Raw genomic sequence first — 16,314 nt, forward strand, 5'->3', positions numbered from 1 at the left:
GGTAAATAAATAAAAAAAACAACTTTAATAAAGCCCGTTATGGAAAACAAAACATAGATATACGCTTCTCTGTTCTCTTTTCGATATTGTATTTGACAGTTGATGCTGAAGGGTTGTGTCTCCGCCCATTTGGGGCGGGGTTATCTAATGTTTTGTATTGATTGGTCCCGAGCCGACCAATGAGAGATCAGCGGGAAAAGCGACTACTCGCAGACTTTTCGATTTGAAATCCAAACGGCTACAAGAGATTATTACTGGGCTGTGTTTTCTGCTATTCTCAGTCCCGTGTATAAAAGGTTTGTTGTTTTGTGTTTAATTACACACATCAACCGTGAGTATGATCATTTATGATTTACATATATATATTTTTAAAGATAAATCAGATCGTATGGATTTGTACGGTTATTTTGCTAAATTGCGTGAATGACGTCGGCTAAGCTGCGACGGTTTCCAGCAACTGTTTGTTTTCATTAATACACTAAATGTGTTTATTGGTAATTTGGAGTTTATTAACTTAAATGTGCACTTGATAGTCAAAATAATTTGACTAAACAGCGCGAACTAACTTTTTTTAAATGTTATGTTTTTTTTTCGGCTTGACTTGAAGATCTGAACAAGATCCATGAACAAAGAGGTAAGATTATAAACATTTAGAAGTTAACATGCAAGTTAATATCCACATGCAGCCAAAGCTATTTATCATTACAGTTCAGTACAGTACAAAATGTTATGCATCTCATCAGCAGTTTACGTTTGAGTGCTGAATGCATTATTTTTAGACTACAGCTGCTTTGTTTTGTATTGCACATCTCAGAAATAGCTCTGCTGTCATATGCACCTTTTCAGAGTCTGGTCATGGTATTTTCTTGGTTCTTTTGCAGAATACAACTTCCCGTCTCCCTGTTATGTCTGGGAAACGTGCTCACACCAGCAGCACAGATGGAGAGCAACAGCAGCCTGCACAGGTGTGCTTTTAGTCCATTCAGATTGCCCTTCCTCCTGCTTTCATCACACATTTTCATCTTTGGATTATTTTGAATGTATTAAATGGAAAAACATCCTCAATTTTCTACAGAAGAAAATGCGCAAGGTAGAGATAGAGCCGCCTCAGAGGTTCAGATCCGCGGCTAGTGTCGCGCCCCCGAGACGTCCAGTGGCAGTCAAAGCTCCTGGTAAGTTATATTTAAATTTAACATCATGTTTTCATTTTGAGGGGCCCATTTGATTAAAATATCTGATGGGGGTCTTCATGTTGTCTCTCTTCTTTCAGCCAAACCTCTTCGTCCAACTGGAGCCGCAACAGTTGCCGTTGCCCCCAAAACATAGGCTTGCAAAAACATGTGCTTTAGCTAATCATAAACACCAAAAACCTCACTTAACACTAATAAAACCAGGTCTTTAGCACAGAATGTGGGTTAAAATATTTTCTTATTTATCCATCTGTAAATATTCAGTCTGCTGAATATTTCAATGAGCCCCATTAATATTATAGCCGCAGTAATATCAGACGTGAATGTCAACTCAACATCAACATTGTTTTTGCATCAAGGTGACCAGAGAAAACCAGTTGCAGCAGTCCCTAAAGGTAGAACATACATGCATATGTGTGGATCAAATATTCTCCCTTTTTTTTTTTACTGTAATATTATGATACAGTATAATACAGTAGATGACTAATGGCTTATTTATCCGCTTTTAGCTGCCGTTGGTCCAGGTATGTCACGGAGGCCAGGATGGGACCTGAAGGGCAAAGTGAGTGACATGGAGACCAAAGTCCAGAGCTACCAGGGAAAAATAAAATCTGCAAATCAGGAAAATGAATATTTAAAAGAATCCATAACCAAAGCCCAGAAGCATAAGGCTGAAATCGAAGAGGAGAACAGCGGTCTCAAAAAGCGTCTCAGGTAAGCATGTTAAAAATAACTCCATAATGAATCAGAACCTGATGGTCTTTTATTTATTTGTCTGATAATAGTCTTGATTATTTTGTAGGAATTGTGAAGAGGAGCTGGTAAAGCTGGCTACTGTGAAAGATGACCTGGAGCAGACCTCTAAAGAGAGAGATGGTCTTAAGAAAGACCTCAACAAGCTAACCGAGGAGCATAAGGTTTTGGAAGGACTCAGGGACCATCTGGAGTCTGAGCTACGCAATATACAGGTAAACATTTACACAGACTCATTTACAGCTCATATTAACATCTGTTTTATGTAATCTGATTCTGTCAAACTCTTCCTGTGTCTTTCTCAGACTCAGCTCGCCATTCAGACCTCTGCACTGGGCCGGTGTCAGGACAGTTTGAAGGAGAGCCAAGAACTGGCCAGGAACCTTGAGGAGACAGTGGCCCATCAAAGAGAAGAGCTCCACCTTGGAGAAATGGAGCGAAGGAAACTCCACAACACCATTCAGGAGCTCAAAGTGAGGATGCATGAATTTTGTTATTTTTGGAGAGCAATATAAAACTATGTTGTTTACTTGGTATGTGTGACACTATAAAGCGATAAATCAAAGCAATTTATGACTGAAATGAGCAAAAATACATATATGATATTTAAGAAAGAAAGAAAAAAGTGACGTGACATACAGCCAAGTATGGTGACCCATACTCTGAATTCGTGCTCTGCATTTAACCCATCCAAAATGAACACACACCATGAACACACACACACAGCAGTGAACACACACCCGGAGCAGTGGGCAGCCATTTATGCTGCGGTGCCCGGGGAGCAGTTGGGGGTTCAGTGCCTTGCTCAAGGGCACCTCAGTCGTGGTATTGCCAGCCCAAAACTCGAACCCACAACCTTAGGGTTAGGAGTCAAACCCTCTAACCATTAGGCCATGACTAATGTTTGTCACATTGTGTTGTGTAACTTTGCTCAAATTGAGACTGTCCAAAATCCCACTTATGTATTCAGTCAGGTATGTTCAAATATGCATTAATGAATCTTCACTCCATTTTCAGGGCAACATCCGAGTCTTTTGTAGGGTCCGCCCACTGTTGACCGGCAAACAATCTGATATTCTGCACATCCAGCTGCCGGCCCATGACAACAAGGCTCTTACGCTTGCCAAAATAAAAGAAGTAAACATCTCCAACCAAAATCAAATACCTCACTACTATATAGTAGGCAAAAAACATCATCTAAAATCAAATACTTCCCTACTATATAGTAGGCAAAAAAACAGTATGTGACCACTGGAGAGGATTTATGAATGGTAGTGACATGACACAACTGATGCTGGTAGGTCACATGACAGTGGCAAAATAGAACAAACTGTTTTTGTGGTCGCGAAGTAATTACTTGTTCAAAAACTTAAAAGATTTCCGATGCAGCCATAGTTTTTGATATAGAACGTCTGACTGACATATAAACCTGCCAATCACAGTTTTTGTTCAGTACCATGTTTAGTGCATTAAAATGTAGAGTCGATGTCCCTACAATAACAGAGCGGCATGCAACCAGTACAGCTGAGATTAAGTTTGGTAAGCGTTTCATCAAGAGCCTCTCTAATTTCCTCTTCTCTTCCCCAGTCACACACCGGTCGCACGGCTGACACTCAGAAGAGCTATAACTTCAGCTTCGACCGTGTGTTTGGGCCGCGTGCCGCTCAGCGTGAGGTTTTCGAAGAGATCTCCCTGCTGGGTGCAGTCTGCTCTGGATGGGTACAACGTTTGTGCTTTGCTTATGGCCAAACTGGCAGCGGGAAGACCTTTACTATGGAAGGTAGCGATCTGGAGGAATTGTGGGGAGTCATTCCACGTGCTGTCCAGCAAATCTTCAAGTCTGCCAAAGCACTCCAAGAGCAAGGATGGCAGGTAAGGGCTGCGTGTATGTTTTGTATGAAATATGTTGTTCAAATGAAGTTAAATACGTTGTGTTTTTTTGTTTTTGTTTTTCCTTCCATGGCCTCCTCATGGATTTGTTTATTAATAGACCGTTTCTGTGTTGGTATTTTTAGTACACCTTCACTGCCAGCTTTGTGGAGATCTACAATGAGACTCTTCGAGATCTTCTCTACACAGGAAAGCCAAATAAGAGACCGGAGCATGAGATCAGGAAGATCTCCGGCAATGAGATCACAGTTACCAACCTGACCTACCAAAAAGTCAACAATGAGGATGAGGTACTGCTCATTTAAAGTTTTTCTGTGCCTTTTTTCTTTCTGATAATTATTATTAGGCCTGTCGCGATTATTTAAATAACTGTCTAATCGCGATTATATGATCTAATCGATTATTGTGCTTTATACAGCACAAGGGGGAGTCATACAACAAAAGAAACAGAGGAGCACCAGTTTGCTTTTCATGCACTGTATCATCAGAAGCTATTGCATATCTTAATGTGAGGGACAGAATTATATTTACATTGTTAATTTCATAGCTTATATATTTTTATTCAAATATAGTTTTTCTCTGTAATGAGGAAGTGAGTATTTAGTGGAGTGTGTTTAACAAAGGGTTTAAAAAAGCGTGACCATTAGTTCCACAAACACAGTATTGATATTCTGTAGTGGTGTAGAAAAAAAAATAGCGCCGGCGTTGGATCGCTATTAGCCGTTTCTTAGAATTTGGAATACTCTAATTAATCTTACACTGCAAAATAATAACTAATAAAAAGATTTTAAAAAAGCATCATAATTATTTAAATTAATCACACTTATATAATGAAAACCATAAAAAAAAAAAGACAATTAATCATGATAATCAGCATAATCGGCAAAGCCCTAAAACAAACAATTAACCACAATAACCGTGACTATTTTTTAGACGATTAACCGTCAGGCAAATTTCATAATCATGACAGCCCTAATTATTATAATGGACTTGCTTGCTAAAACCTGAAGATTTGAAATGTGAGGCTGTGTTTTTGTGGTTTATTGTATAATTACATTTGTTATTATTATCATCAACATTATTATTGTTATTATTATTTAAAGTCATCATGAAATGATAAAGTGTTTATTATACATGATTTAACCACAAACCCTACTCAAACTGAAACAAGTGAATAAAAACTATATAGACATTTGAGAAAAAAAAAACTAAAACTAATAAAAATGTCAAATGCACAACAAAATTACTAAAACTTTAAACCTAAAATAAAACTAAAAATTAAAAAGTAATTCAAAATATTTATAAACCATTACTTTTTTTTTGTACCAGGATGTAAACGTTTTTTTTTTTCTGCTGTAAAGTTGGGCATTTTAACAACTATGGGATTTTAGCAGATGCTTTCATCCAAAGCGACTTACAGTGCACTCAGGCTACACAGTTTACATTTCACATTTATGCATTTAGCAGATGCTTTCATCCAAAGCGAACCACAGTGCAAACACACAAAACATTTTATTTTTTACCAGTATGTACCACTCACTTCCTTGTTGGCTTCACGAGAGAGAGCGGGAGGTTGCCGCTTGGTTCATACATGCTTGTGGAGTTTATTAATGTGCCTATTTCTTCATATCTCAGGTGCACAACTTGATCATGTTGGCAAACCAGAACCGGTCCACAGCCCGCACAGGCATGAACGATCACTCTTCACGTTCTCACTCTGTGTTCCAGCTGGACATAGAGGGGCAGAACTCTGATCGAGGCACCAAGTGCAAGTGTAAGAATCACATACTGCCTGCATCAACAGTAACTAGATTTAATAGATAAACTGCTCTTCTTAAAGAGGCCCAGTTTGGGAAGTCTTCAAAAGTAATCTTGAATTTGTCCACAATTATTCTCAGCCACGCTGTGTCTGGTGGATTTGGCCGGTAGTGAGAGAGTGCAGAAGAGTCAGTCTCAAGGAGATCGATTCAAGGAAATGACCGCCATCAACTCTTCCCTCACCAACCTGGGAATCGTGATCGCCGCTTTGGCCAACAAGGTACGTTTTCACCTGAATATATGGAAGCAATGTGGAGTTATTGGAGAATGTAATGCTCTCATCCTCATACTTGATTTTCAAAATAGTAAGCCATAGATGATGTTTTCATATAAAAGAAATAACTTCACACACTCATTTTCCTTCTCGACCTCTACAGGACAGCTTTGTTCCCTACCGTAACTCAAAGCTCACCTATCTCCTCCAGAACTGCCTCGGAGGCAACAGCAAAACGTAAGTATAATGCTCAAGTACGTGCATTATATGGCATTATTTCCTTTTAGGGGTTTGCAGAATGTATTTACTGTATTTTAAAGGAATATCTTCTTTCTTTTCCTCTGTTCAGTTTGATGTTTGTGAATATATCGCCTGAGGAGGAGAGCTTCAGTGAGTCGCTGAATTCTCTGCGCTTCGCCAGCAAGGTGAGCGATCTCCTGCGATCACACGGCAGGTTTTTTAACACGGCATCTTCACTAACTCGCGTTTACTGTGTTGCAGGTGAACGACTGTGTCATCGGAACAGCCTCCGCTAATCGGAAGTAGTTCAGCTGTCATTTCCCAACATCCTCTGTGGTCATTTTTAAATGTTTTTAACTATCTGAACTTCCCTTATTTCATCTTTAGCCTCATCTCTCCTGTCTTCTGCATTTTTATTATATTTCTATGATGCATTTTTTAATGTTCAATATTACTGGCAGACAATTTTTATTAATGTTTTACAGCCACCAAATGCTTATTGTACTTAAACTTGTAAGGGGATCAATAAATTTTCCATTTTGGCATGTAATGCAGTGATGAGCCTCATTATGATGCCAAGTGGACAAAGTTTGGACAGTTTTGTTATTGTGGATATAGTTATGGAAATGCAAATGAGATTTGTTTCTCTTACAAATAAATGATCCTGGTAATTATAGTTTGTCAAAATACTGTAATAAAACTAAGATAACTTGAACTTTGCCACTGTTGTCATAAGAAATAAAATTTCACGAACTGAAAGCTTCTTTCAGTGTTCGATAGATATCCTTTGTTTATTACATAATATAATTAAAGTTATAATCCGTTGTTACAGTAAATGTTCGCATTAAACTCCTATAAGGTACTAAATATATATATTAATTTTGGTCGATGATTTTAACCATTGATTTTTATTTTTGAAGATATTCCATAATTTTTGGTTGTATTTTTTTTTACCTTTAAATCTTAAAATTAGAAAAGAAATATATATGTATAGATAAATATATATTAAAACCCATCAGAATAAAATATATAAGGAAACTTAATGCACTTCTGGGTAAAATTGTTGTAGATGAAGCATAGCTACTGCCTTATAAACTGCTCTGCTGTTGAAGAACAGTTTTAGTAAGACAGCACATGGTTACGGTTTCTATGGTTTGTTACTCGAAAATAGCACTTGTTGCCATGACAATAGAGAACAGGCTCCAGTGTTTGCTTCCCTTTTTAGTCGGCCGAGTCTAGAGCAGCTGTCTGGGATTTCATTAAAGGTAAAACCAGACTCCAGACAAGCCCGATGTCAGTCCACCATTGCGCTCGGAATTCCCGAACGCTGGGAAACGTCGATTTACCGGAATGGAAATCCCTCTTTTGAGAGCCTGACGGAGATACTTCAATCGGTAAGATATCTTGCTCGATAAAAAGAGTCTGATTTATGAGGCGATCCGCTTCCGTGCTTCTTAAGGCCACACGGGCTGGTTTCGCAGCGGCTGGCTAATGTAAATAAACCCCGTTTCTGACGCGAACACTTTTAAACGGGGCTCTGAGTTTATAACGTTACGTGGCGAATTTTATATTAATCCTAGCTGAGCGCGCGCGCGAAAGCCACGGAGTGATTGTTTATCACACACCGATGCAACTTTAACGGATAGCGAAATATTCGTCATCTGAGGCATTATTATAACAGAATCCGAGGAAGCTATATTCATGATATTTGTCTTTATTAAAAATCGGAAAGGCTACTAAACAAGCCAATGAAGTGAATAAATAAAGTGTTCATGTAGCGCCTGGTCAGTGCCCCTTGTTCTTTGGACCTGCAATACAATTTGCTGTGTAACGTTACAAAGCGAAATAAAGCATATTTGATCGAAATTAGTTGTGTTATGTCAGAGGAAAATCAAAATACCTATTTTTAGCAGCCGTTTGTTACATAAACGTGTGTTTATGTAACATTAATGTTTAAATATATAGCTTATAATTATTAAATACAGCATTTTTTCATCTCAGTGCGACTGGAAGTCCTTCATTTTCAAAGTAAATTTAAATTCTATGCAAATAGAATTCAGCGTGAGTCCAGAATGTTTGGGAGTCAGTTTGATTATTTAATGCGGTTCTCACACTATTTTATAAGTGAACTGTTTGTGAACGTAACTATTCAGAAATTTAAAACAGGACTAACAACCATAATAAGATGCGCCCAAATCGCGTATTTATGCACTATTGTAGTATAAATAGTGCTAGTAGTGTGTTCACACTGAAATTTCCAAAAAGAAAAAGTGCACTTTAAATACCCGGATGATGCACTTAACCAAAAAAAAAGGGAAGTGTGTAATGTTGGACACTTCATGCACTCAAGTGTCGCAGCTTTAATTACTATAACTATCAGACTCTGATTATTAATGACAAAATAACCTTATATAATTCATACACTGCATGATTGAGTACATAGTGCGTAAGTACATAGTGTATTAGTGTATAGTGCATCATTTGGGACGCAGCTATAGTCTTCTGCTGTGTGAATGCAAACAAAGTAATGTACCAAATGATGCACTATGCACTTGTTCTGTGCACTGTACTCAATCGTCTTGAGTATGAATAATATAAGGTTATTTTTTTTATCCAACAAAGGAGTTTCATAGCTCATCCTCTTTAAGTACGTGTTTAAAGCTGCGATAGTTAAATTCATTAAGTGTCCAACATTCCACACTTTGTGTTTTCCGTTAATTAAGCACATCATCTGGGCATTTGAAGTGTACTTTTTTTTTGGAACTAGTTGTGAACACACAAATCACATTATTTATACTACAAAACAGCATAGAATATAGTGCATAAGTACACAAATTGGGATGCACAGTAAACTGCGTTCAATGTTTTGTGATGCTCACCCCTTGCAGGAATGCAGTCGGCCACGGCGGACCAAGGCTATGGTGACTCCGCAGGTTCAGCCGCTGGTTCAGAGGTGCAGGTGTGCTTCCCCAGTGTGCAGGCCTCAGTGCTGGACAGCCTGAATCGGCAGCGTGAAGAAGGCCATCTCTGCGACCTCTCCATCCACGTTCAGGGCCAGGTCTTCAAGGCCCATCGGTGTGTGCTGGCTGCATCGTCACCTTACTTCCATGACCAGGTACATCTTTACCTTGAGGCCTAGATGCTTTAAAAGATTTCTTAAAACATGTATTGGCGTTCATTCAAATTCTGCATGGCCACACCCCCTTGGTTACTGTTGCTAGGTCTGACAAGCGATCTCCAACTAGGGAAATCCAACTTTAGTTGCTGACAAACACTGAAAGAGAAGCAATCCAACTGAGTGAATTGCTGCAGGAGTTATTTAAATAATATCTCTATTGTCCATACAGACATGTTTATGTTAGAGCTTACATAACATTTGAATCACATTAATTATATGATATTCTGATTAATACAATTCCTTGCATATGTGAGTATTTACTCTACCTAAAAATCAAGATCGTTCAGATTATCTATAAGAACGTTTGTTGCATGGATTATACAATAAGATAGAATTTTTATCAAATTAATTACATGAAATTCTGATTAATGAAATTAATTGCATATGTAAGTATTAACTGAGAAAAGCCTAAAAATAAAAATAATTCAAATTATCTTTGAACACAAGAATGTGTTTTATGGAGCATATATGGAAGAAATAAATAAAACCATAAAAATTTGAAATATATATGAATAAAATAATATAGTTATTAAGTGTTTTAGTGTAACTGACATGATTTTTTATTTTTAATAATGTTTTAAATCATCTTCTAATATTTAGTTTTTACTTTTAAAGTTTTAGTAAATATTAATTGCTATTATTTTAGTAATTTAGTAATAATTAGTAATAATTTTTATTTCAGTTTCAGTTATTTTACTTAATTATAAATGAGATGTTGCCTTGGCAACTAGCTGAAATAAATAGTTTTTTAATATTATATTTCAGTAAATGTAAAATAAATTTATAATTTAAATAAAACAAAATATTTAACAATAAAAACCCAAATCTATATATAAAAATAAAAATCTACCCATATATATCTATATACATATCAATATATCTATCTATCTATCCATATTATGAGTTCTATTTGGAATATTAGATAATTGCAAAATCTTGTTAGACAATATGTTCTGTAAGATTTCCCAGACAAAATATTTTTCACAGTCATTTAAAAGTAATTAAAAAAAAGCATAATAGTTTCTATCAGATTCATCTGTGCAGTGTTTATTAGCCACAGTTTTTATTTCTGCATTCCAGGTGCTGCTGAAGAACATGTCCACTGTCTCCATCCCAGCCGTCATGGACCCCCTGGCCTTTGAGAGCGTCCTCAGTTGCGCGTACACCGGCCAGCTGCGCATGCTTCGCGAAGACATCGTTAACTACCTCACCGTTGGCAGTGTGCTTCAAATGTGGCACATTGTGGACAAATGCACTGAGCTCCTCAAAGAGGGCAGGGGAGGTTCCAGTGGACCTCAGGGATCCAGAGACAAGGAGACAAGTGCAGGGCAGAGCGGCGGCGCTAACAAGGTCACCCAAGAGGACGGAGGAGACACACCTTCGACTCCTCAACCTCCCAGCCGACCTTCCTTCAGCGAGAGCCAGTCCCCGAGCAGCACCAATTACTTCAGTCCTAGAGATGCAAACTTTGGCGGCGCGATGGTGACCACCGGAGCAGTAGGAGAGGGTGCCGTACACTCCACCCCGACCTACTGCATGCCCTCCGGCGGAGAGGAAGGTTTCATGATTGAAGAAGACGAAGAAGATGACGACGAGCTCTTGTTTCACAGGAAGAGAGATCAAAGAGGCAAGCAGAAGTGCGCAGCCTCTGCATCCGATCAGGGGGTTGGGGTGAGCGACAGTTTTGGAGTTTCGTCGTATCAAGATGGAGATTCCTCACCACCGCAGAAGCGGCCGCCGTACAGTCAGCCCAGCATCATGCCAAGAAAACAGTGGGTGGTGGTAAAGACAGAGAACTCGAGAGATGACGATCTGATCGTGGTGTCCGGAGGAGAGGAAGGAGGGGAGGATGAAGAGGAACGAGAGATGGAGATGGTCAGAGTGAGGGACAGGACATTTAACATATCAAATGTTAGGACCCTCTCTGGACTTAGAGAAGATGCTGAAATGGAGGCACAGGTCAGCAGTTTTGCATCAACTTAACTTTCTTTTTTTAGGGCTGGATGATAAATATGACCCTGGAGCACAAAACCAGTCTTAAGTCGCTGGGGCATATTTTTAGCAATAGCCAAAAAAAAAATAGTATGGGTCAAAATAATCTATTTTTCTTTTATGCCAAGAATAATTCGGATATTAAGTAAAAATCATGTTCCATGAAGATATTTTTGTACATTTCCTACCATAAATATATCAAAACTTAATTTTTGATAAGTAATATGCATTGCTAAGTACTTAATTTGGACAACTGTAAAGGCGATTTTCTCAGTATTTTGATTTTTTTTTGCACCCTCAGATTCCAAATTTTCAAATAGTTGTATCTCAGCCAAATATGTCCTATCCTAAAAAATCATACATCAATGGAAAGCTTATTTATTCAACTTTCAGATGATGTATAAATTTCAGTTTTAAAAAAATTTACCCTTATGACTGGTTTTGTGGTCCAGGGTCACAAATGATCATACAATTTTACCTGCAATATAAAATTATTAATTATTTAAGATGTTGCAATTAATTTAATATGCTTTTATTTTCCAGTTAAGTTTGAACCCTGGGAAAAAAAAAATCGTTTTTTAATTAGTTATAATTTGAAATATTTTTTAGTTCAAATACAACTGTACCGGTAGATTTTTCCACTTAAAACAAGTATATTCTCAAAAAAGTCTTCATATCTCATCCACTGTTGCTTTTCAAGTACTTTTATTAAGTGTCAAGGATTTTTTGATATTTTAATTTGAAAATGACTTGAATAGCATTTAGTTTTGCAGTGAATTAAGTTCTTGCCTTATGAGACTGAGAGTAATAGGGTACTAAATGGTTGTAAAAAAAATAAATAAAAAAATGCAATTCATAATACATAGCAGTTTTTTTGTTTAGGCTAAGTTATGATTTTCCTATTTTGGCTATATCACTCAGCCCTGCTTGCAACATTCAATAAAAAAAGACCAATACACATGTACAGTGGACCTAAAAATATTCAGACACCTTTAGACACTTAGACACAAAAAAGTCTGAATTTCATTGCATTAAATACAAAATATCAAACCAAGTAGCATCTGCAAACAAAGGACTCTAGAGTTTTTCTCAGAACTAACTACACTTTGTGAGCCACTCCCTACATTATTGTTTAACCAACTGGCCTCAAGGTAATTTCTCACGGATGTATGAAGTCAGTTCATCTTAAGGTCACACAGGTGTCCTAACAGAATAACCACCGGTGTAATTCATCACATTAACAAGTAAACATGCTCCACATGGTTTGACAACCAAAGTTTCCAGGACTCATTGTCTTTATGTTAAACAGATATATATACCGCTTCATATTTTGAAACCAAATACTCCAAAAACAAACCTCATTTTTGAAGTATTCTGATAAAAAATGTGCTTGTGCCACCTATTTAAAAAAAAAATGCAACTTGTTTTGTAATTTTGTTATATTATTCAAGCACATTGATTATTTTCAATTTATTATTGCATTTGAAATTGCGGCATATGTGTCTAAATATTTCTGTATATCAAATATTGTCAAAAATTTGGATTTTTGTGGTACAGTCTACAGACAATTGAAAGATCACCTCATCAAATCAGTGACAGATTATACCCATAGATAAAACTGGATTATAATAAGAGATGGAAAGAAGTATACTTGTGAGGTGCACCAACAACAACTTATCATCCTCAATTACTCAAATGTCTTTTTTCTAATAGGCTGACTATTGCCATTCCTCGGAAGACTACCTCAAGTTTGAGAGGGGTTTGATCGACCAGACGTCCTCTCATCACCCTCCTGAGAATCCCGCTCAATGCACCAGTAGGGCCGTGTCCACCCTGCTCGGCTCGGTTCAGTCGACAGCCACCAGAGCTCAGCTCTTCCCTCTGGACATGCAGGGAAACCAGATTCTCCTGTATAATCAAGCCGCCCTAGAGTCAACTTCTCCTTTAGGGCTCACAGGAGGCATGTCCGGGGTGTCTCTAAAAGGGAGCATCGAACACGGAGCGGTACATTTACCTGGCCATAGTGCATTGGGTAGCGGGATGGAAGGATTAGACGGCGGCGCGGCTGGAAATTCAGGCAAGGTCTTCATGTGTCATTGTGGGAAGACGTTTACACACAAGAGCATGCGGGACCGGCACATCAACATGCACCTGGACCTGCGGCCCTTCCACTGCCCCGTCTGCGCCAAGAAGTTCAAAATGAAGCATCACCTCACCGAGCACATGAAGACCCACACCGGCCTGAAACCCTACGACTGCCACGGCTGCGGGAAGAAGTTCATGTGGCGCGACAGCTTCATGAGGCATCGCTCGCATTGCGAGAGGCGCGGCAGGGCCAATGGAAGATCGGGATCCGAAAGGTCGGTCATCTCGCCGCAACATCACATGAATCTCCCGTCAGCCAACGAGACCAATCAAGGTAGCATTGGTGCCAGAAGCGGGATTCCCGTTTTGTCTCCGAAACATTCCATGAGCAGCAATGGCGTCTCTTGTCTCAATATGGCCGCCTCTGGGCCTCTTCTAGGAATCAGTTCTCAAAGCAGTCCGCATGGCCTTGGTTCTGGCGTTCTGGGCATTGGTGGCAATCGTAGCGGGTGTGTGGAAGAAGTCTGTGAGGGAAACGTTGATGAAAGCAGCGTCACATAAGAAGTTTAACTCTGAGACCACCGTCCCGCAAAACCAGAACACTTGTCTTCGGTTTTAAGGGAATATGTGCACAGCTGTCTGATTCTTTACCTCATGTCAGTGAGTGTGCCATACAAGATGTCCCATTTGTGTTCGAAAATAATACCAATGACCAAATGCCCATTGCTAGCTCACGTCGATGGTGACTGTCGAAACCGTATCCTGGCCAGGAATATGGATTATTCGCCATCAGGTTCAAGCTGCCTCACTAGCACAGAAGACTCGTTCACTGTTGCTCTGAAGTGCCATTCTGTTATTATGTTGTACGATATTATGTTCTAGAGTTCTCATTTGGTCTATTCTTGATGTGAAGTTTTATTGTACTGTCACCCAACTATATACAGTATATTCACTCTCAAAGGTTTTAATTTCTTAAATAGGAGACAAGAATATAACTTGCTCTACACTTTGGTGTCTTAAGGCTGATTCACAACAATAACTATAATTCGTAAAAATGGCGATAATCATAAAAGCTTGTTTCCAAAAAGGGATGATAAATATAATGATAACTATAAATGTCCATTCACACAATGGAAAATAACTATAACGATAACTCTAAAGGCTTGTTCGCAAAAAGGACGATAACTATAAAGGCTTATTCACAAAAAAGAATAACTATAATGATAACTATAAAGGTACATTCACACAAAGGACAGTAACTATAACAATAACTATAAAGGCTTGTTCACAAAAAAGAATGATAACTATAATGATAACTATAAAGGTACATTCACACAAAGGACAGTAACTATAACAATAAAGGCTTGTTCACAAAAAAAAAAAAAAAAAAAACTATAACGATAACTATAAATGATAATGATAAAGGCCCATTCACACAAAAGACAATAACTGTAAAAATAACTAAAGTTTCAGCTGCAGTGCACTTATAGCAAACTGAACGTTATCATGCTTTGTTGTGGACAGTAATATAGTCATCATTATAATTAGCGTTCTTGGTGTGAACAGGCCTTAAAACTTTAAAGTGCCCCTAATATGGGTAATGAAAGGTTCATATTTTGGTTTTGGGAGTCCCCAACAACAGGCTGACGTGCCTACAAGGTCAAAAAACACTTTAATTGTCTTATAATATGCATTTATTTTTACCTTACTTGCTCATCGACTCCCAAACAATTCGTTCAACAATTAATTTTTCCGAACCCCGCCTTTGCGTGACGCTAACCTGCAGTGATTGGTCCTATTTGCATTACATCATGACTATAATGTCTGATAAAGCTGTGTTTGTGAGCGCAGTTCTGCTTTGTGTACAGCGTTACCGGGGAAACTGCTATTTTTACCGCTCCAAAAGCGCACCTAGTGGCAAAGAATGATTTTACATTTTCATTCAGACCAACACAAAAAGACCAACAAGTGACATCAACAAGAAACGCTTGGGATTCGATTTAAAAACGACTCATTTCAATGATTTAGAGTCGACTCTTTCTTTTGAGACAGTAACTTTATACACAGTGCACTTTCACATTTAAAACTTTGCAGGATGTTTTCATTCACTTAGAGCTGTGTTACACACTGCATGAAAGGTCATTTATCCTGGTCTTACTTCAAATAATTTTAATAATCATTCTAGTTCTATGAGAATACAGCAGTCCACATCACAACTTTAATGATAACAGCACAGAGGAACATTTTTTTTCTAGCTGATGAACAACAACAACAACAACAACAACAAAAAAGTGGACAGCCTATCAGAAAGAGCTCAAGCATTTAAAGTGGCAGACGTCAAAAAAAAAAAAAAAAAAAAAAAAAAAAAAAATATATATATATATATATATATATATATATATATATATATATATAGGTGTGAACAGGCCTTAACTGCTTGAAAGGCAGGAAAGTGCAGGGGTTTGTAGGTAGTTGGATCTCTAAATTAATCAACTTGCAGTGCATTTTGGCTTTACTGTATGTCCTTTTACCCATAAAACCACCATAAACACCGAGGGCGACACATCCTCTTCAATATTGGTCAACAGTCAAGCACCTAGCATCCAACTACCGAACTCCTGCGGCGTTTTAGATGTAGCTTATAGTGTACCAGTAGTAATAGTTTCTATGTTTGCCTTCCATGAAGGCCGAGACCTGATTTGCGAAATGGATGAAAAGCTTGAATGAAGTAGGCAAATGACACACCAAATTAACGTGAACGTCTGCAACTGCCAAGAACAGTAATGAAGACATGAAGATCACTCAATAGATCCTGACTGAGATCGATCAAGACTTGAGTTTTAATCACCTGAGTGGATGTCTGGATATGTAAATGCAGTGCTCAGTAGTTGCCTTGTACCACACATGCACCACAAAAACCATATACCTCAAACATTTGCGCAACTATTCAGTAC

The 16,314-nt window shown here is 38.2% G+C and overlaps 2 protein-coding genes across 2 annotated transcripts; both read left to right on the plus strand.

The window, feature by feature from the left end:
• Nucleotides 1–167: 167 nt before the first annotated feature.
• On the plus strand, nt 168–6,698 carry LOC122143852 (carboxy-terminal kinesin 2-like). Its single transcript, XM_042754458.1, is given in 19 exon segments — nt 168–296; nt 608–634; nt 882–965; nt 1,076–1,172; nt 1,271–1,321; nt 1,547–1,585; nt 1,700–1,904; nt 1,993–2,158; nt 2,249–2,416; nt 2,961–3,080; nt 3,531–3,641; nt 3,643–3,670; nt 3,673–3,815; nt 3,959–4,123; nt 5,469–5,607; nt 5,732–5,871; nt 6,029–6,102; nt 6,215–6,290; nt 6,367–6,698. Coding segments are annotated over 18 exon segments (1,863 nt in total). The 5' UTR covers nt 168–296; nt 608–622; the 3' UTR covers nt 6,412–6,698.
• A 490-nt stretch (nt 6,699–7,188) lies between these two features.
• On the plus strand, nt 7,189–14,765 carry LOC109082807 (zinc finger and BTB domain-containing protein 22-like). Its single transcript, XM_019097642.2, has 4 exons — nt 7,189–7,499; nt 8,994–9,220; nt 10,364–11,242; nt 12,989–14,765. Exons 2-4 carry the CDS (start codon nt 8,996–8,998, stop codon nt 13,919–13,921), a joined length of 2,037 nt encoding a protein of 678 aa, XP_018953187.1. The 5' UTR covers nt 7,189–7,499; nt 8,994–8,995; the 3' UTR covers nt 13,922–14,765.
• The last annotated feature ends 1,549 nt before the right edge of the window (nt 14,766–16,314 follow it).

Source organism: Cyprinus carpio, unplaced genomic scaffold (genome assembly GCF_018340385.1).
Source record: "Cyprinus carpio isolate SPL01 unplaced genomic scaffold, ASM1834038v1 S000006516, whole genome shotgun sequence".
NCBI classification, from domain to species: Eukaryota; Metazoa; Chordata; class Actinopteri; order Cypriniformes; family Cyprinidae; genus Cyprinus; species Cyprinus carpio.

Bases quoted from the DNA above. Each gene is read 5' to 3' on its own strand.
- LOC109082807 (XM_019097642.2), top strand. From the start codon at position 8,996: ATGCAGTCGGCCACGGCGGACCAAGGCTATGGTGACTCCGCAGGTTCA. The intron at 9,221-10,363 runs GTACATCTTTAC...TCTGCATTCCAG, and splicing joins CACCTTACTTCCATGACCAG to GTGCTGCTGAAGAACATGTC. The intron at 11,243-12,988 runs GTCAGCAGTTTT...TTTTTCTAATAG, and splicing joins ATGCTGAAATGGAGGCACAG to GCTGACTATTGCCATTCCTC.